The sequence below is a fragment of the Loxodonta africana genome, chromosome 3 (assembly GCF_030014295.1).
Source record: "Loxodonta africana isolate mLoxAfr1 chromosome 3, mLoxAfr1.hap2, whole genome shotgun sequence".
Lineage (NCBI taxonomy): Eukaryota > Metazoa > Chordata > Mammalia > Proboscidea > Elephantidae > Loxodonta > Loxodonta africana.
Window position 1 is genome coordinate 143,355,794 of NC_087344.1, and position 20,699 is coordinate 143,376,492.

The 20,699-nt window shown below is 44.0% G+C and overlaps 1 protein-coding gene across 1 annotated transcript in view; it reads left to right on the plus strand.

Moving 5' to 3' along the window:
- Nucleotides 1-20,699, plus strand: part of ABCA4 (ATP binding cassette subfamily A member 4) — a 172,791-nt gene that overhangs the window by 22,188 nt on the left and 129,904 nt on the right. Inside the window, exons 5-6 of the mRNA XM_064279964.1 lie at nt 11,378-11,505; nt 17,968-18,165. Coding sequence (XP_064136034.1) covers nt 11,378-11,505; nt 17,968-18,165 — 326 coding nt within the window. The remainder of the gene's footprint in view (nt 1-11,377; nt 11,506-17,967; nt 18,166-20,699) is intronic.

Genomic DNA, 20,699 nt, shown 5'->3' on the forward strand with positions numbered 1-20,699 from the left:
GACAGGGAACTGCCAGAAATTCAGGCCGGTTTCAAGAAGAGGACGTGGAACCAGGGATATCATTGCTGACATCAGATGGATCCTGGCTGAAAGCAGAGAATACCAGAAGGATGTTTACCTGTGTTTTATTGACTATGCAAAGGCATTCGATTGTGTGGATCATAACAAACTATGGATAACACTGCGAAGAGTGGGAATTCCAGAACACTTAATTGCGCTCATGAGGAACCTTTACATAGATCAAGAGACAGTTGTTCGGACAGAACAAGGGGATACTCATTGGTTTAAAGTCAGGAAAGGTGTGTGTCAGGGTTGTATTCTTTCACCATACCTATTTAATCTGTGTGCTGACCAAATAATCCAAGAAGCTGGACTATACGAAGAAAAATGGGGCATCAGGATTGGAGGAAGACTCATTAACAACCTGCATTATGCAGATGACACAACCTTGCTTGCTGAAAGTGAAGAGGACTTGAAGAACTTACTAATGAAGATCAAAGTCCACAGTCTTCAGTATGGATTACACCTCAACATAAAGAAAACAAAAATCCTCACAACTGGACCAATGAGCAACATCGTGATAAACGGAGTAAAGATTGAAGTTGTCAAGGATTTCATTTTACTTGGATCCACAAGCAACAGCCATGGAAGCAGCAGTCAAGAAATCACAAGACACATTGCATTGGGTAAATCTGCTGCAAAGAACCTCTTCATAGTGTTGAAGAGCAAAGATGTCACCCTGAAGACTAAGGTGCGCCTGACCCAAGCCATGGTATTTTCAATCACATCATATGCATATGAAAACTGGACAATGAATAAGGAAGACCAAAGAAGAGTTGACACCTTTGAATTGTGGTGTTGGTGAAGAATACTGAATATACCGTGGACTGCCAAAAGAACGAACAAATTTGTCTTGGAAGAAGTGTGGCCAGAATGCTCCTTAGAGGCAAGGATGGAGAGACTGGGTCTTACATACTTTGGACATGTTGTCAGGAGGGATGAGTCCCTGGAGAAGGACATCATACTTGGCAGAGTACAGGGTCAGCAGAAAAGAGGAAGACCGTCAACGAGGTGGATTGACACAGTGGCTGCAACAATGAGCTCAAGTATAACAACGATTGTAAGGATGGCGCAGGACCGGGCAGTGTTTCGTTCTGTTGTGCATAGGGTCGCTATGAGTCGGAATCAACTTGATGGCATCTAACAACAACACTTAGTGAAAACCCCTCTCCTTCCCTCCTTCCCCACTCTTGTACCCATCATAGAATATTTTCTTCTCTGTTTAAACTGTTTCTCGAGTTCTTATAATAGTGGTCTCATATAATATTTGTCTTTTTGCAACTGACTAATTTCACTCAGCACAATGCCTTCACATTCCTCCGTGTTATGAAATGTTTCATGGATTCATCTCTGTTCTTTATCAATGCGTAGTATTCCATTGTGTGAATATACCATAATTTATTTATCCATTCATCCGTTGATGGGCACCTTGGTTGCTTCCAACTTTTCACTATTGTGAACAGTGCTGCAATGAACATGGGCGTGCATTTATCTATTCATGTAAAGGCTCTTATTTCTGTAGGATATATTCCAAGGAGTGGGATTGCTGGATTGTATGGTAGTTCTATTTCTAGCTTTTTAAGGAAGCACCAAATCGATTTCCAAAGTGGTTGTACCATTTTACATTCCCACCAGTAGTGTGTAAGTGTTCCAAACTTCCCACAACCTCTCCAACATTTATTATTTTGTGTTTTTTGGATTAATGCCAACCTTGTTGGAGTGAGATGGAATCTCATTGTAGTTTTGATTTGCATTTCTCTAATGGCTAATGATCCCAAGCATTTCCTCATGTATCTGTTAGCTACCTGAATGTCTTCTTTAGTGAAGTGCCTGTTCATATCCTTTGCCCATTTTTTAACTGGGTTATTGGTCTTTTTGTTGTGGAGTTTTTGCAGATATCATGTAGATTTTAGAGATCAGGGGCTGATCGGAAATGTCATAGCTAGAAACTTTTTCCCAGTCTGTAGGTAATCTTTTGACTCTTTTGGCAAAGTCTTTGGATGAGCATAGGTGTTTGATTTTTAGGAGCTCCCAGTTATCTAATTTAATGTTTTGTATACTGTTTATGCCCTGTATTAGGGTTCCTAGCGTTGTCCCTATTTTTTCTTCCATGGTCTTTATTGTTTTAGATTTTATATTTAGTCTTTGATCCATTTTGAGTTAGTTTTTGTGCATGGAGTGCGATATGGGTCTTGTTTCATTTTTATGCAGATGGTTATCCAGTTATGCCAGCACCATGTGTTAAAGAGACTGTCTTTTCCCCATTTTACAGACTTTGGGCCTTTGTCAAATATCAGCTGCTCATATGTGGATGGATTTATGTCTGGATTCTCAATTCTGTTCCATTGGTCTGTGTACCTGTTGTACCAGTACTAGGCTGTTTTGACTACTGTGGCAGTCTAATAGGTTCTAAAATTAGGTAGAGTGAGGCCTCCCACTTTGTTCTTCTTTTCGGTAATGCTTTACTTATCCAGGGCCTCTTTCCTATCCATATGGAATTGGTAATTTTTTTCTCCATCTCATTAAAAAATGTCGTTGGGATTTGAATCAGAATTGCATTGTATCTATAGATTGTTTTTGGTAGAATAGACATTTTTACAACGTTAAGTCTTCCTGTCCAGGAATAAGGTATGTTTTTCCACTTATGTAGGTCTCTTTTGGTTTCTTGCAGTAGTTTCTTGTAGTTTTCTTTGTATAGATCTTTTACATCTCTGGTAAGATTTATTCCTAAGTATTTTATCTTCTTGGGGGCTACTGTAAATGGTATTGATTTGGTGATTTCCTCTTCGATGTTCTTTTTGTTGGTATAGAGGAATCCAACTGATTTTTGTATGTTTACCTTGTATCCTGATACTCTGCTGAACTCTTCTATTAGTGTCAGTAGTTTTCTTGAGGATTCTTTAGGGTTTTCTGTGTATAAGATCATGTCATCTGCAAATAGAGATACTTTTACTTCTTCCTTACCAATCTGGATGCCCTTTATTTCTTTGTCTAGCCTAATTGCTCTGGCTAGGACCTCCAGCACAATGTTGAATAAGATTGGTGATAAAGGGCATGCTGTCTGGTTCCCGATCTCAATGGGAATGCTTTCAGACTCTCTCCATTTAGGATGATGTTGGCTATTGGCTTTGTATTAATGCCCTTTATTATGTTGAGGAACTTTCCTTCTATTCCTATTTTGCTGAGAGTTTTTATCATGAATGGCTGTTGAACTTTGTCAAATGCCTTTTCTGCATCAATCAATAAGATCATGTGGTTCTTGTCTTTTGTTTTATTTGTATGATGGATTACATTAATTATTTTTCTAATGTTGAACCATCCCTGCATACCTGGTATGAATCCCACTTGGTCATGGTGAATTATTTTTTTGATATGTTTTTGAATTCTATTGGCTAGAATTTTGTTGAGGATTTTTGCATCTAAGTTCATGAGGGATATAGATCTGTAATTTTATTTTTTTGTGGTGTCTTTACCTGGTTTTGGTATCAGGGATATGCTGCCTTCATAGGATGAGTCAGGGAGTATTCCGTCCTTTTTATGCTCTGAAATACCTTTAGTAGTAGTGGTGTTAACTCTTCTCTGAAAGTTTGGTAGAACCCTGCAGTGAAGCCGTTCGGACCAGGGCTTTTTTTATTGGGAGGTTTTTTTTATTACCTTTTGAATCTCTTTTGTTATGGGTCTATTTAGTTGTTCTACCTCTGTTTGTGTTAGTTTAAGTAGGTAGTGTGTTTCTAGGAAATCATCCATTTTTTCTAGGTTTTCAGTGTAATTTTTCACAGTAATCTGATATGGTTCTTTTAATTTCAGTTGGGTCTGTTGTAATATCACCCATCTCATTTGTTGTTTGGGGTATTCACTTCCTCTCCTGTTTTTCTTTTCTCAGTTTGGCCAATGGTTTATCAATTTTGTTAATTTTTTCAAAGAACCAGCTTTTGGTCTTGGTAACTCTTATTTTCTGTTTTCTGTTTCATTTAATTCTCTCTAATTTTTATTATTTTCTTTCTTGTGGTGCCTGATGGTTTCTTTTATTTCTCTCTTTCTATTTGTTCAAGTCGTAGGGATAATTCCTTGATTTGGGCCCTTTCTTCTTTTTGTATGTGTGCATTTATTGATTAAATTGACCTCTGAGCACTGCTTTTGCTGTGTCCCAAAGGTTCTGATAGGAAGTGTTTTCACTCTCCTTGGATTCTATGAATTCTTTATTCCATCCTTAATTTGTTCTATAATCCAATCATTTTTGAGCAAAGTGTTGTTCAGTTTCCATGTGTTTGATTTCTTTCCCCTGATTTTTCTGTCATTAACTGCTAGTTTTACGGCTTTATGGTCAGAGAAGATGCTTTATAATTATTCCAGTGTTTTTGATTCTGTTAAAGCTTGCTTTATGGCCTAACATGTGGTCTATTCTAGAGAATGTTCCACGTACGTTGGAAAAGAAAGTACACTTGGCTGCTGGTGGGTGGAGTGTTCTGTATATGTCTGTGAGGTCAAGTTGGTTGATTGTGGCATTTAGATCTTCCATGTCTTTATTGAGCTGCTTTCTGGTTATTCTGTCCTTCACTGAAAGTGGTGTGTTCACATCTCCTACTGTAATTGTGGAGCTGTCTATCTTACTTTTCAATGCTGTTAGAGTTTGTTTTATGTATCTTGCAGCCCTGTCTTTGGGTACATAAATATTTAATATGGTTATATCCTTCTGGTATATTGTCCCTTTAATTATTATGTAGTGTCCTTCCTTATCCTTTGTGGTGGATTTAACTTTAAATGTGTATTTTGTCAGAAATTAATATTGCCACTCCTGCTCTTTTTTGATTGTTGACTGCTTGATATATTTTTTCCATCCTTTGAGTTTTAGTTTGTTTGTGTCTCTAAGTCTAAGGTATGTCTTTTGTAGGCAGCATATAATAAGATCTTGTTGTTTTTTTTTTTATCCATTCTACCACTCTCTGTCTCTTTATTGGTGCATTTAGTCCATTTACGCTCAGCATAATTTTGGCTAGGTATGAGGTTAGTGCTGTCATTTTGATGTCTTTTTTTATGTGTTGTTGACAGTTTCTTTTTCCCACTTAATTTTTTGTGCTATGTAATTTATCTTTATATATTGTCTGTTCCTCTTATTTTTTGTAGTTGATTTTGTTTCTAATGAGTCTCTATTTTTTTCTTGTATTTTATTTTGATGAGTAGGATTGTTAGTCTTTGTGGCTAACTTATTATTTACCCCTATTTTTCTAAGTTTAAACCTAACTGTTATTTCTTTATATCCCCTCGTCTTTCTCTCCATATGAAAGATCTATAGCTACATTTCTTAGTCCTCCTTTATTGTTTTAATGTTGTCTTCTTTTACATAATGACATCGCTGTTTCCCTGTTTTGTGATTTCTCTATCCGGGTTGACATCTTATTGCTCTGTCCTGTGTTCTAGTCTTGGGTTGACATCTGATATTATTAATTTTTTAACCAGAGAGCTTGCTTTAGTATTTCTTGTAGTTTGGTTTGGTTTTTATGAATTCCCTAAACTTCTGTTTATCTGGAAATGTCCTAGTTTCATCTTCATATTTGAGAGACAGTTTTGCTGGATATATGATTCTTGGGTGGCAATTTTTTTCCTTCAATGCTTTATATAAGTCATCCCATTGTCTTCTTGCCTGCATGGTTTCTGCCGAGTAGTCCGAGCTTATTCTTATTGACTCTCCTTTGTAGGTGACTTTTTGTTTATCAGTCTGCATAATTTTTGTAAACAAGTTTTTGCACACGGCTCTAAAAATACTGCGCACTGCCCTAAAAAAAATGGTGACAGCTCTCTTCTGCCATACTAGGAAGGTTGTATAGCAGGTAAATTTGGAGTTGGCGTGCCTGTGCCTCAGCGTCCTGCAAGGATAAGAAAGGAAACCTGGGAATCAACCAATCATGGTGAGGTGTTGTAAAAGTTGTAACAAAAATGTGACAAGAGTAGACTGTTCTGAAAAGCAACTATTATGGGATGGTCAGTAACCCTCTGCCTGCTTCAAAACCAGGTTACAAGCACTACATTCTTTGCTGCTGTGGATTGAAGAGTTTATTTTAGTTAGTTCAAGTTTGAAGGACCTTATAAGGTATGGGCACATTTGGCATTAATGATAGGAAGGAAGGGGAAGCACCAGCCAAGATAAAGCAAGCAGACGAGAACATGGGCCATCCAGTTCTTGGAGTGACACATACCCCACTGATCCAGCAGGATCTATGATGAGGGGACACTTCATTGTGTCTGATTGTCAAAGCCAGTCTGGCTGGGAGGACATTTAAAAAAAGTCATTTCAAAACACTATTTCTCTGTGGTCTTTACGATGTGTGTATGAGAACCAAAATCACTACTTCCAAATCCAAAAGCAAGGTCCCTGGGTGGTGCAAAGAGTTTGTGCTTGACTACTAGCCTAAAGGTTGGCAGTTTGAGTCCACCCAGAAGCACCACAGAAGAAAGGCCTGGCAATCTGCTGGAACGATTACAGCCAAGAAAATCCCATGGACCAGTTCTACTCTATCACACACGGGGTCAGCACAAGTTGGGGGCTAACTCAACAGCAACAGGTGTGGTTTTTGTTTTATTTTGTTTAAAACAGGACTCATTTTGACTGGCATACTTAGCAAATAATCTGAGAAGCCGGACTGTATGAAGAAGAACAGGGCATCAGGATTGGAAGAAGATGCGTTAACAACTTGCATTATGCCAATTATACAACCTTGCTTGCTGAAAGTGAAGAGGACTTAAAGTACTTACTGATGAAGATCAAAGACCACAGCCTTCAGTATGGATTACACTTCAACATAAAGAAAACAACAATCATCATGATAAAGGGAGAAAAGATAGAAGTTGTTAAGAATTTCGTTTTTCTTGGATCCACAATCAACACCCATGGAAGCAGCAGTCAAGAAATCAAATGATGTACAGCATTGGAAAAATCTGCTGCAAAAGACCTCTTTAAAGTGTTAAAAAGCAAAGATGTCACTTTAAGGACTAAAGTGTACCTGACCCAAGCCATGGGGTTTTCAATCACCTCATATGCCTGTGAAAGCTGGACAATGAATAAGGAAGACAGAAGAAGAAGAATTGACACCTTTCAATTGTGGTGCTGGCGAAGAATATTGAATATATCATGGACTGCCAAAAGAGCAAACAAATCTGTTTTGGAAGAAGTACAGCCAGAATGCTCCTCAGAAGGGAGGATGATGAGACTTTGTCTCACATACTTTGGACATGTTATTAGGACGGACCAGTCCCTGGAGACAGACATCATGCTTGGTAAAGTAGAGGGTCAGTGAAAGAGAGGAAGACACAGTGGCTGCAACAATGGGCTCAAACACAGCAACGATTGTGAGGATGGCGCAGGACTGGGCCATGTTGCGTTCTGTTGTACATAGGGTCTCTATGAGTCAGAACTGACTCAGTGGCACCTAACAATAACAACAAGAGATGGTGACTTCTGCAAGCCCTAAGGCTGTGTGGAAAATTCCTGGAAGGAGAACAGCTTAGAGGGTCTGGAGAGAAGAGGTCAGGGAAGGCCAGCTAAGATTCCCCAAAGAAATTTTCGGCTTAGGAATAGAGACTCTGCAGAATCTCTGACCTTCGTGATTATGATGGGGGATAGGGGACCATCCCCAAGTAATGGACACAGTACCTGAAGAAGACCCAGGCCTGGGACCGAAGCCTACTGTCACTACATTGGACTATTTCAGAGTCTGTCCAAGAGCCACCACGTAGGCAGGTCAACATGAAATCCTAAGCCTGAAGCTGCAGTGAAGAGTTAAGCTTTGAAAGCAAAGTGGGCGGGCAGTACAGTGTGTGCTTTTGCCTGTCCCAGCCACCCGGGAAAGTATGCCAATGGTTGAACCAGGCAGCTTCTTTCTTTCATAGCAAACCTGTAGTACTGCATTCTCAGCAGGGGAGGATTAATGGCAAAGACCAGACATGAAGCCCCCTCTCTTCCCACCCACAAGCAAGCTCTGTGGTCTCTCAGTCATCTTTAAAACACCTTCTTCCCGTGAGCCCCCAAGCATTCTCCCTTGCTTCCCTCCCACCGGCCCCTCAGCTCTGTGTATTTCAGCAGCTCCCCGTCCCCCAGCCTCTAGTCTTCCCAGGGTTGAGAACAAGAAGAACCACATTTTAAACTAAATTTATTTTTCTTTCCTCAGGCCCCCCGTTCACATTTCTCCCTCAGGAGTCTAGGGAAGCTTCTGTCTGGTATCGGCCACCTCTCACACTTTGGGGCCCCACTTTCCCCACAGGGTGGTCCCCACCTCCTCCTCAGGTGTGTGTTGAACCGGCACATTCCTGCCCTTTCTCCCTAGGGCCACAGCAGCCCAGTCACCTGGGTGGTATATTGTGTGATGTCTCGCAAAATTGCTCCCGCTTTCCCTGGTTTTGTCCTTCTCCCCTGCTAGAAATTTGCATGTAAAGTCAGGTAAGTAAAAGAATAACTAAGAGGTAAACAATCAAAGGGGTCATGACTCTCAGGTCAAGGCAACAGGTATTTATTGGGTGCCTCCTGTCATTCCACAGACTTTCATTGAGACGCTAACTTGGTGTCAGGCTCCAATGTTGAGTGTCAGAGAGGTGACCTCAAGGGATATGTCTGTGTGACCAGTGTTGTTAAGTATGATGAGAAGTATAACAAAAGCAGGATCCATAGGCCCCACTCAAGAGGTGTGTCTGTGTGTGCGTGTGTCTGTGTTTTGGGGTGGTATTGCTGGAGATGAGCGTGTAATAACACAAACCTGTACACAAAGAAGTGACTGGGAGAACAGCGGTTGAGCTGGTGCCCCAGGCGAAAGAGGAAAGGAAGAAGGAGCTGGGTTTGGAAAAAGACAGGACTTATGTGACCAAAAAGGAGAAAAGGGAAGAGTAAAACAGAGCAGTCCCTCTCAGATTGCCTCAGAAACAGCCCTCTTCCTCCCTTGGAACCCCCTCCTGTGTTCGGGTTCTCCCAAAGCCTGTGGCCTTTTCCTACATGAAGGGTAGTGACACTGGGCAACCAGGTGGCCCAGCTTTAAGGGACACCATCCATGGTGAGGGAGGCTGATATGCGGCAGAACTTCAGGACTGGTCCTCCTGCCCCCACTGCCTGGCCAGTCCTATGGGCTTGGTCCATTGCCCTCCAAGAGGAAATTATCAACGAAATCAAGAACTGTACAGGAGAAATCACCAACTGAAAATGGAAAGCATGGCGGTCAAACTCTCAGCGGCGTGGGCTTCTTGGCTGCCTGGCTGGTGGGATAACTTTAGGTGGGAGGGGATGGGGTTGCTAGGATGGGGTGTTAGGATCAGGAAGGAGCAGGGGCATTTGATGACGTAAGTTGTTAAAGAACTAAGGGATAAGCAGTCAAGCAGACTTTTGAAGATGTTGAGACACAGAGATAAGCATTTTTACACAGCCCAAAGGCTTTCTCTTGATGTTGAAATGACTCATAAGGATCTAGGCCCGTAACCCTCTTCTCTGGTCTGCTTAAGGCTGAGAGTTGACCCTGGAAGCCAACAGAGGAGGTGGGTGCTAGTATAAACCCCTAAAAAAAAAAAAAAACTCATTCCGTTAAGTCAATTCAGACTCATAGTGACCCTATAGGACAGAGTACAACTGCCTCATAGGGTTTCCAAGGAGTGGCTGATGGACTCAAACTGCTGATCTTTTGGTTAGCAGCCAATTTCTTAGCCACTGTGTGAGCAGGGCTCCATGAAACCCCTAGGAGGGATAATATTAATGTAATTAGAAGAAGCACTTATTGAGTGCTCACTATTTTCAGGCCTGGGAGCTAAGCACTTTATATTTCATATCTTGTATTGCCCACACAACAACCCTATAACATAGATGTAGAAAGTGAGGACCCAGAGAGGTTCAATGATTTGCCACAAGGTCACCTTAACTGTTGGGAGACGTTTACACCTCCTTATAAAGAAATTCATGCTTCCACTAGGTTGGTATAGAGCTAGAGAGAATGTGACTCCATGGTCTCCCATGGGCATTACTATGGATTGAATTGTGTCCCCAGAAAATATATGTTGTAAATTCCAGCCTCTACCCCTGTGGTTATAATCCCATTTGGGAATGGATTGTCTTTGTTACGGTAATGAACAGGATTAGCCCAGGGTGTATCTTGAGTCAATCTCTTTGGGATATAAAAGAATAAGCAAGTAAGCTAGCAAGCAGAGACAGGGTCAGATGGATGCCAAGACACATGGAGATCTCCAAGAAACCAGGAAGCAGAAGCTAAAGAGACAAGGACATTCCTCCAGAGCCAACAGAGAGAGGTAGCCTTCCCCTAAAGCTGGCATCCTAAATTTGGACTTCTAGACTCCTAAACTGTGAGAAAATAAATTTGTTCGTTAAAGCCATCGGCTTATGGTATTTCTGTTATAGCAGCTCTAGATAACTAAGACAGGCATGAAGACTCAAGCCCAGGCAATAGGCCTTCTCCTTTTTCCTACCCAAAACAGCCCCATCTCCCTTCACCCTCCCCCCATCCCATTGCCATCAAGTGGATTCCGACTCATAGCAACCCTGTGAGGGAGAATAGAGCTGCCCCATAGGGTTTCCAATAGTGTAAGTCTTCATGGAAGCAGACTGCCACATCTTTCTCCTGCACAGTGGCTGGTGAGTTCAAACTGCCAACCTTTTGGTTAGCAGCTGAGAGCTTTGACCTCTGTGCCACCAGGGCTCCTCCATCTCTCTTAGTCCATGTCAGTGCCCTGAACTTAGACCCTGAGCTGAGATGCCAGGAAGAGTCCTTGACCCCAAGGCAACTGCAGTGCGGACAGAGCATGTATCTCTTCCAACCGTAGATCAGGCTTTCTCAGCCTCGGCACTGTTGACGTTTTGGCTGGATAATTCTTTGTTGGGGGTGTGTATGCCTCCTTCTCTGACACAGGCTCCCTTACACATCCTGTGCATTGCCGGATGCTTGGCAGCGTCTCTGGTCTCTACTCACTAGCTACAAGTAGCACCTCTCCAGTTGTGACAATCAAAATGTTAATTTGCTAAATGTTCCCTGGGGGCTGAAATCACTGCTCTCCAACTCCTTCCCACCTGGGTCCGCTAAGGCCCTCAACAAACACGACGAAGCATCTGACGTGCCCTGTAGGCTAACTTTTTTCTCCTTCCGTGCCTTCTTACTAAAATTTGCCCACCTGTTCAGCAGTAAATGTTGTGACTGGGATGATGGCTCTCCCAGGGAACCTAAGAACAGTGCCTTCTTCTGACAGTAAAGTTAGAAATGTTTCCAGTCAATTCTAGCAATTTCGTTTTTTTGACCCGTCTTCCCTGTAACACCCTGCCCTTTCTCTCATTCATATACAGGAAGAGGAGTACGAATTCGGGATGTGCTAAAGGATGAAGAAACACTGACGCTGTTTCTCATAAAAAACATTGGCCTGTCTGATTCAGTTGTGTACCTCCTGATCAACTCCCAAGTCCGTCCAGAGCAGGTAGGTGGCTGTGAGAGATCAGTGTTCCTGGAGTGGAGGGGTGAAAAGGGCCAATCGTGAGCACCGAGGCTGAGAGAGCCAAGGGAGACGGACCTTAGCTTTCTTGGCTTCTTGTTTTCACCTTCAGAACCCATGACCCCTGCCACACACTCAGAAAAACACCTGGGAGCCGCTTGTGATGATGCGCATTCACGCTGTAAGATTCTGAAGCGGTACAAATCCAGCAACACTTTAAAAATCTGATTGTTATAATTGGAAGAGACCTTAGAGACCACATGGTTCTACCTTCTCTTTTTAGAGTTGAGGAAACCAAGGTTTACATATTAACCAAATATTTAGGGACTGTTGTAGGTTCTAGTGAGCCTGGGTGGCGCAAGCAGTTTGCAATTGGCTACTAACCCAAAGGCTGGCAGTTCAAACCCATGGAAGAAAAGGCCTGCTTCCATAAAGATTACAGCTGAGAAAACCCTATAGAGTAGTTGTACCCTGCACGCCTGGGGTGGCCGTAAGTCAGGGGCTGACTCCACGGCAGCTAACAGCAACAACTAGGTACTAAAATACAGTGTGAACGAGATGAACGGACAAAGCCCCTGACTCAGGGAGCTTACATTCCAGTGGGGTGACGGGCAATAACCAAGCAAACAAGTCGATATATGAATTTACAGTGTGTCTCCGGGTTGTGATAAGTGCTGTGAGGAAAATCCAGCAGGGTAAGGAGCTGGGAGGAACTGGAGGAGCACAAGGGCCATTTTAAGTGGGATGGTCAGGAAGGCCTTCCTGAGGAGACAGTATTTGAGCAGACCTGACTGAGGAGAAGGCTGCCTTGCAAATAACTGTGAGAGGAGAGTTTCTGGCTGAACACCCAGCAGTGTGGAGGCCCTGGGTGTGCCAGGGAACCCCTGGAGTTACAGAACCTGATCACGGCAGCCCGCAGAGCCCAACTCTGATTTCCTGGACGTGTTCTCCTTGCTGGGCAAACTGCTTCCATCTCCTTTGCACATTTCTCACCTGTTGTTGTTGTGTTCTGTTGAGTCACTTTTAACTCCTAGTGAACCTATAGGACAGAGTAGAACTGCCCCATTAGGATTCCTAGGCTGTAATCTTTATAGGAGCAGATCACCAGGCCTTTTCTCCCATGGAGTGGCTAGTGGTTTTGAACCACGAACCTTTCAGTTAGCATTCAAGGGCTTTAACCATTATGCTGCCAGGGCTCCTTCATTTCTGACCTACTCTCCCCCAAATCTATTTCATCTGTATTTATACAGAGCATTTTAACCACTAACAAATTACTTTCGCATCTGTTAGCTACTTTGTTCCACACCATAATCCCAAGATAGGTCAGACAGATGAGGAAACCTAAACATCTGGTGATTGAGTGACTAGCCCAAGGCTGTAGAGCTAGACTACCGCCTGTCTGTCAGTTTGCCATACTGTAGTATCTTGGTGTCGCTATGATGATGGAAGCTGTTTCCTACCGGTATTTCAAATATCAGCAGGGTCACCCATGGTGGCAGGTTTAGCAGGGCTTCCAGACTAAAACAGACTAGGAAGGAAGGCCTGGTGATCTACTTCTGAAAATCAGCCAATGAAAACCCACCACGGAATACCGTCCATTGTAGCGCTGGAACACGAGCCCTCTAGGTTGGACAGCACTCAGAATGCACAGGGGCGGCCGTGATGCAATGGAGAGTGCCAACAATTGTGAAGATGGTGTAGGACCGGGCAACATTTCATTCTGTTGTACGTGTGAGGTCGCCATGAATGGGAGGTGACTCAACGGCAACTAACAACGGAGATAGAAATTGGCAGAGCCAATTCTATCTAATTCAGTGCTCCTTACTCTTAATCCAGTGTTTCTTAGTCTAGTTTAGTGGTTCTCAAAGCCGAGAGACCAGCAGCATCATATCACCTGGAACTTGTTAGAAATGCCAGTTTTCAGGCTCCAGCCCAGAGCAACTGAATGAGAAACTCCGGGAATGGTACCAAGAGATCTGTGCTTTAACAGCCCTCCAGGGAATCCTGACAGACGCTCAGGTGTGAGAACCACTGCTCCAGTGTGGGCCCTCACTGGCTCCTGGCCCAGCATCCTGGGTGTGGGTTCTTAGTATGATGAACACGGTGAGAATGCGAGAGAAGCAGGGGGCAACAGCCCAGACACCCTCTGACTCTGCTCCTGGCTGGGTCTGCTTCTCCTCCAGGCTCCAGAGGAGACTGAGACATAAACAGAGAGTTTCAGTGCGGGTGTCTGTCCTGAGATAAAAATCTGCATGCCCTGCTGTCTGAGCCCGGAGGAGGGTGGGGACCCTACCCTCCTGGCCGGGACTAGCTCATAGAGGGGTTTTCAGGATGGTTCCTGCACAGCCCTGCAGAAGCTGATACCTGCTTTTTTGGCTTCTCAGACTCTGAGGTTTTCACTGAAGCAAGACAGGGGAACGGAGGGTCAGCCCTGAGGAGGCAGCCAGGGTCCTCAGAACCTGCTGGGAACATGGCTCCGCAGAGCCCAGGGCTTGGCCGCCGTTGGGCGTCTGGCGAGGACCTGGAGTCAGCTGCCTGGCTGCCCGGCCCTGAGCTGCTCCCCTCCACCCTCACCTAAGAGGTGGTGCCATGGTACCAACTGCTCGTTTTCCCTTTGCTTTCTCTTCAGCTCACATAACTCATATCCTGGAAATGCCTGTGACAACTTCCAGTTGGCCATAAAACGGAAATGGAGATAAGAGCAGGAATTTAGGGGAAATTTCTCTCCAGGCCTCACCGAGGTGACGTTTGGATCACCAGTTGCTACACTGCTGGCATCAGAGCTGAGGCCTTTCATGTGGGGAGAATTAGGGCCAGGGTCCCTGTGTTGCGCTTTTGTTTAGTGTTGCTGGCTCCAATTGGCTGATGCTGCGTGATAGCAAACTCTGAGCTTAAAAGGGAATGGGAGTTTCCTGCGCTTTGCAGGGCCTCCTTCACAGCACCCAGCTTCCCCTGTGCCTCCCATCCCACCTGGCTTCTCAGCCTGTTGCCTTGACACCCACCTCTTTTCTAGCTCCAGCTCTCTGTCTCAAGCTCTTAGTCTCCTTGTCTGTCACCGTCTGCTCTGTGAGTCCTTATCAGCCCTGTCCCCTGAAAGTTTCGGCCACGATGGCAATGGTCTCTCTCTGCGCTGGCCAGAATGATAGCTACCAGCCACACATGGCTTTTGGGCACTTGAGATGGGACTAGTGTTACTGGGGAACTGAATTTTAAATTTAGTTTAATTTTAGTTAATTTAAATGTAAAAAGTTACATGTGGCTTGTGGCTGTCTAATGGATCATCATCACCAAATATGGAAATTTTCCCTTTACCATCAGGACTGGTTATGCCTGGTGTCTGAGCACAGCTCTGAAACATAGCACGTCACCCCCCTGACCCACTCTAGGGAATTATTAGATGATGAGACTGGCACAATTCTTTGGCCCATCTCCCTACTCTCTACCTTAGCCCTATAAACTCCTAGACATGCTTCAAAGCCCAACTCAGGTATCTCCTCTTCAGTGAAATTATTCATAAATCCTCTTTCTGTCCTCTTCTTCTTCCCTACTTGCCAATGAGCTAACTAGAAATGGTTAAGCACAAGCTCCAGGTTCAAATCTCAACAAGACAGCACACTTAATCCTTTCAGGAACCAATTATTTTCTGCCTTGAATTTTTTGTCAGTACTATGTGTTTTCATTAATGGAAGCATGCTGAATCATTGAGTGTGTCTGAATTTTTGGTAGGTAGTATGGATTTTTTTTTCTTGCCCCCTCCTACAAGTGTTTAGTGGTACATATGAAGTACCACTAATTATACCCCAGAGTCCCCACCAGGGTATATTGGTACATATGTATAACAAATAAAAATTTTCAAAATTTCTGTTTTTCCTATCAAAAATTTAGACGCATTGTACAATACCCTGTAAAAACTGTAATTTGCAGCATACTCCCATTTCTTCGGTTTCAGTCATAAAGGCCCGGCCTTACAGTTGCACACAGTCAGTGGTACAGCAGCTTCCCAGTAAACCTTCAGAGGTAGAAAAAGTACTTGGTCCCTAGAGATACTGGTGAGCCTGAAAGAGTTTAACTTTGTGACCTCAGGCAAGCTAGTTAGCCAGTCTGTGCCTCTGTCTCCTCGTTTATAAAATACAGATAATAACTGAAAAAAAAAACCAAAACACACCTGTTGCCGTTAAGTTGATTCCAACTTATAGTGACCCTATAAGCACCTACTTTATATGGTTGTTGTGAAGGTTAAAAGCATTAATATATGTAAAGGACTTAGAATGGAGCCTGGCCTGATAAAACAAAAAGAGACTAAAAGAGCACACCAGCCCAGGGGCAAGGAAAGCAGTTGAGAAGGGAGAGTGTTGACATATCATGGGATTGGTAACCAATGTCACAAAACAACATGTGTACTAATTGTTTAATGTGAAGCTAGTTTATTGTGTAAACCTTCATCTAAAGTACAATAATTAAAAAAAAAAAAGTCTCCAGATACTGCCAAATATCTCTGAAAGGCAAAAAAAAAAAAAGGAACCTGGCACATAGTAAATGCTCAATAAATATTAGCTATTTTTTTTTTATTATTAGCTATTCGTAACACTCTTCTGTATCCTTGTTTCACTCTGTTCCATCTGGTACTTACAGCTACTGAAATGCCTGCATTTCCAGCTATCTGGTGATCTTATTCATCCCTGTACCCCCAGTAACTGGCGTAGTGCCCCCAGAATGAGGACTTACATGATGAGTGAGTGACTGAGTGGATGAGCGGGGAACTTCATGGTGTCGCAGCTTCCCCACCAGCCTGCTATATGGCTCTCTCAGGTCACTTCACCCTCCTCCATCACTCCTTTCCTCCATAATATGAGGGGTTTGGACAAAATGAGCTTATTGATTTCTTGCACCTCAAAAGGCTTTAAACTGGATTCAGGGATGGGTAGGGTTTTGCCTGGGAACAAGGGAGGTGTGGGGAAAACAGGAAGGCTCTGTTGGAACACACCAGTTACAGGCCACTGTAACTGTCAGCTGTGACGTGTGCCCTCATTTAAGGACCAGGCTTCCATGTAAGGTGGGTGGCAGACCCTGGGTCAGCTCTGCTCTCAGTCCAGAGCACTGTGTAGTTGGAGGCTAGAGGAGGCTGTGGTGCCCAGGGCAGCTCATGAGCTTGTCCATGGCACTCAGGATCTCATCCACTGCTGAGAGTCCAGGACCCCAAGATGCCAGTTGCTCTGTTGGGTGGTCAAGGGTCTTTGGCCAGGGTTGATGCTCCTCCCTTGCCACCTTAGCTTCTGGAAGTCATCGTGGGGACTGTGCGTCATGACATACTGCCCATGAGCTCCACAGGAAAGGTAGGGTTGCAAGATAAAATGCAGGATGCCCAGTAAAAGTTGAATTTCAAACAAATAACAAATAATATTTTAGTATAAGTGTGTCCCATCTGGACCCCATTTGGGATATACTTATACCAAAAAAGTATTTGTTATTTATCTGAAATTCTAATTTGACTTGGCATCTGATATTTTTATTGGTTAACTCTGGCAACCCTACAGAGGATGAGAAAGGAGAGAGGAGGTTGGCCATTTATTATCATTCCAAATGTATTCTGGTCACTTCCTTCCCCACTCCTCCTATGCCTCGACCCCTTGCCCTCAGCTTCAGAGAGGTGGTCCTGTTGATACCTTAGCATCATGATAAGAATGGGGATCTTCCAAATTTTAAGTGGTTCTCTGGCGAAATGAGGCTTGGTGAGTATATTAGCTTCCTATTGCTGCTATAACAAATTACGCGAACTCGGTAGTTTAAAACAATTCAAATCTATTATCTTATAGTTCTGGAAAGGAACCCTGATGGTGCAGTAGTTAAGCGCTTGGCTGCTAACCCAGGGATCGGCAGATTGAACCCACTAGCTGCTCCAGGGTGAAAAACGTAACAGTCTGCTTGCATAAAGACTATAGCCTTGGAAACCCTATGGGACAGTTCTATTCTGTCCTACAGGATCACTATGAATCAGAATGGACTTGATGGCAATGGGTTTGGTTTGATTCTGGAGGTCAGATATCCAAAATCAAGGTGTTAGCAGGGCTGTGTTCCTTTCCAGAGGCTCTAGAGGAGAATCAGTTTTCTTGCCTTTTCTAGCTTCTAGAGTCTGTCTGCATTTCTTGGAGGACATCTTCAAGGTCAGCAGTGACCAGTCCAGTCATTCTTGCACCACCTTACTGTGGCATGTTCTCTTCTGCCTCCTCCTTCCACATTTAAGGACCTTTGTGATTAAATTGGATCTACTCAGAAATCCAAAATAATCTGCTTATTTTAAAGTCAGCTAATTAGCAACCTTAATTTTATCTGAAATCTCCATTCCCTCTTGCCATGTTCCATGTGCTAGGATGTGGACATCTTCCTGGAAGGGGGCTGGTATTCTGCCTATCACAAGGAGGTTTCTAACATTGCCTCTCCTCTCTGCAGTTTGCTCACGGAGTCCCAGATTTGGTGCTGAAGGACATTGCCTGCAGCAAGGCTCTCCTGGAGCGCTTCATCATCTTCAGCCAGCGTCGTGGGGCGCAGACGGTGCGTGATGCCCTGTGTTCCCTGTCCCAGGGAACCCTACAGTGGATGGAAGACACTCTGTATGCCAACGTGGACTTCTTCAAGCTCTTCCGCGTGGTAAGGGGGATGTTTAGCTGCTTGTCCTTGGTAGGTCATTCCACGGGATAGAAGGCCTATTGTCAGATCATCAGGGATCCATGGATTGACAGTTGGGCAGGGTGTGAGCCTGGCATTCAGGACAATCTACAAAGAACCTCCAGGCTCCTAAGGCCTAAGGAATCCTGACCAATGGTATTTCTAGATCAGTGGCCCAGGGACTCAGGAGTCACCATTAGGTTCGCCATCAGGCATGTAATTGTGGAGAGTTTGTGTCCATTCCAAACATGGGAGAAATCCTCTCCACCAGCTCGAGCAGCGTGGTAGAGGAAGAAGCCCTGGGTTTGACTCTTACCTAGGTGATATTGGACGGTATAGTTAACCTTTCCAAGCCACATTTACTCATCTTTAAAACAAATATTATGCTGTACTTTAAAGAGTCGTAGGAAAAGATACATGAGAAAAAAAAACATGCAAAACATTTAATAGATTACAGTAAATGAGAGCTTCACGTTCCCTGCTCTGGGTCCAGACTCAAGCAACAAGTTGCTGTTTCTTGACAGAAAAAGTAACCGAAAAAAGTTTCATAGTCTCAAAAGTTTTTGGAAAGCCTTGACCTAGCTCAGCTGTCTGTTCCAGAACTGTATCCTAGACAGACTACTTGGGACCTGATAATATCGCCTCCTTTTCCTAAAAGGATAAGATGAGAGAAGATGATATAAAGGAAGTTGAGAACAGCAGTTCTCTAACCTCAGAGTGCATCAGAATCATCAAGGTTGCTGGTAGAAGATAAAAATTCCAGATACCAGCCCTTGGAGACTGTGGTTCAGGAAGCCTGGGCCCTCCCAGAGTCTGTCCTGTTACCGTAGCAATTGTGATGGAGGTAACTGTAGGCTAGATTCTGTCAGAGAAGGTACTAGTACTTTATGGTGTGTGTGTTTATGTTTTTCTTTTGCCTACATTTTAATTTCTGGAAGTATGTTGTGGGGAGTCAGTCACTGAGAACTTGGTTGAGGAAATTGTGTTTTGTCTTTTGTATGGTCCCTCTCTCTCAGTTTATCTTAAAAAGCAAGTTGAAGGCTTATAAAAAACAAAATAAAACAAGACCCCACAGTTTTGGAAGTGAAGATGGAGAGACGTACTTTGGACATATTATCGGGAGGGACAAGTCCCTGGAGAAGTACATCATGCTATGTAAGGTACAGGGGTCAGCAAAAAAGGAAAGCCCTCGACAAGATGGATTGACACAGTGGCTACAAGGATGGGCTCGAACATAGCAATGATTGTGAGGAAGGTGCAGGACAGGACAGTGTTTTGTTCTGTCGAACGTGGGGTTTCTATGAGTCAGAAATGGCTCGTTGGCACCTAACAACAACACAGTTTTCAGCAGTTAACACTTAATTCCTTTCAAACTATGACATTTTCTTTTCTCTCCTGTACCTGTTTTATTGCTTGAGCCACACAAACTGTGACTTTCCTCAGCTCATCAGGCTGGGCCTCCGGAGCCGGTCAGAGGGTCAGTCAGGGCCTGTGGATGCCACCACCCCTGAGAGCCCAGGAACCCAGAAAAGGTTTCTCAGCTCTGCATGCTATAGGGAGAAGAAAAAGCCACACGGGCCAGACATTTCTGTCCAAGGTTTCAAGAGGAGCTAGAATTTAGAAACACTTCTTGGTTTGTTTTTAGAACAAGACAGAAGAATAAGGCAATAATTCTGGGCATTTGTTCTGGTTGGCTGAATACAGCTAGGAGACCAGAATTTGTGTCTGGAGAGTCGTTGGAGGTTCCCTGTCAGGCATGGCAGGGTCTCGTACCCACATGTGGGGCAGAATGGATAATGTCTGTGCACCCTCGCTCTAGAGGCAGGGGGCCCAGGCTGCCCAGGCACCCATGACCTGCAATCCTCTGGTTGTTAGGAAGTGGGGAGGGCCCTGCTTCTCTTCTTGAAGCACCTTGGCACCAGTATAGGTAAATTTACCTTCTGGGGCATGACCACGGATTCTGGGGTATAGTTCTGGATGTGACATGGTAAAGGGGCACCTGGGCAAAACTTTTCCTTAGGGACTGGACCCAAAACTCAGGGCACTGGCTTCAGAATGTTTATTTATCAGAAAAGAAGGACAGAAAAGTCTGAGAGCCACAGGCTGCTTGGCAAGTGCTGGAGTTCAGAAACCAGGACATAACTTTGGCTGGTCGCCCTCGCTGATCTCAGATGGGTCCTGTGTGCTTGCCAAGCACGTGTGTCCAGGCGCTCAGGCATGAACAGGGTACCTACTATGCTCCAGAAGCAGTGCTGGGGCGGAGGCTCCAATCAGGACGCCAGACCTTGCCTTGCGCCCCATTGAATTCACGGATTGACCAGAGATAAGTAAAGGGGCCATCTCACAGCAGCGCACTAGGAAATAGCAACACTAACAACACCGCATCCCCTCCCCAGCAATGGTTCTCAGCCTTGGCTGCACAGTAAACACCTGGGAAGCTTTTAAAAACTACAGACGCCTGGCCCTAATCCCCAGAGATTCTGATTCACTTGTTCTAGGGTACGTGCTGGACATTA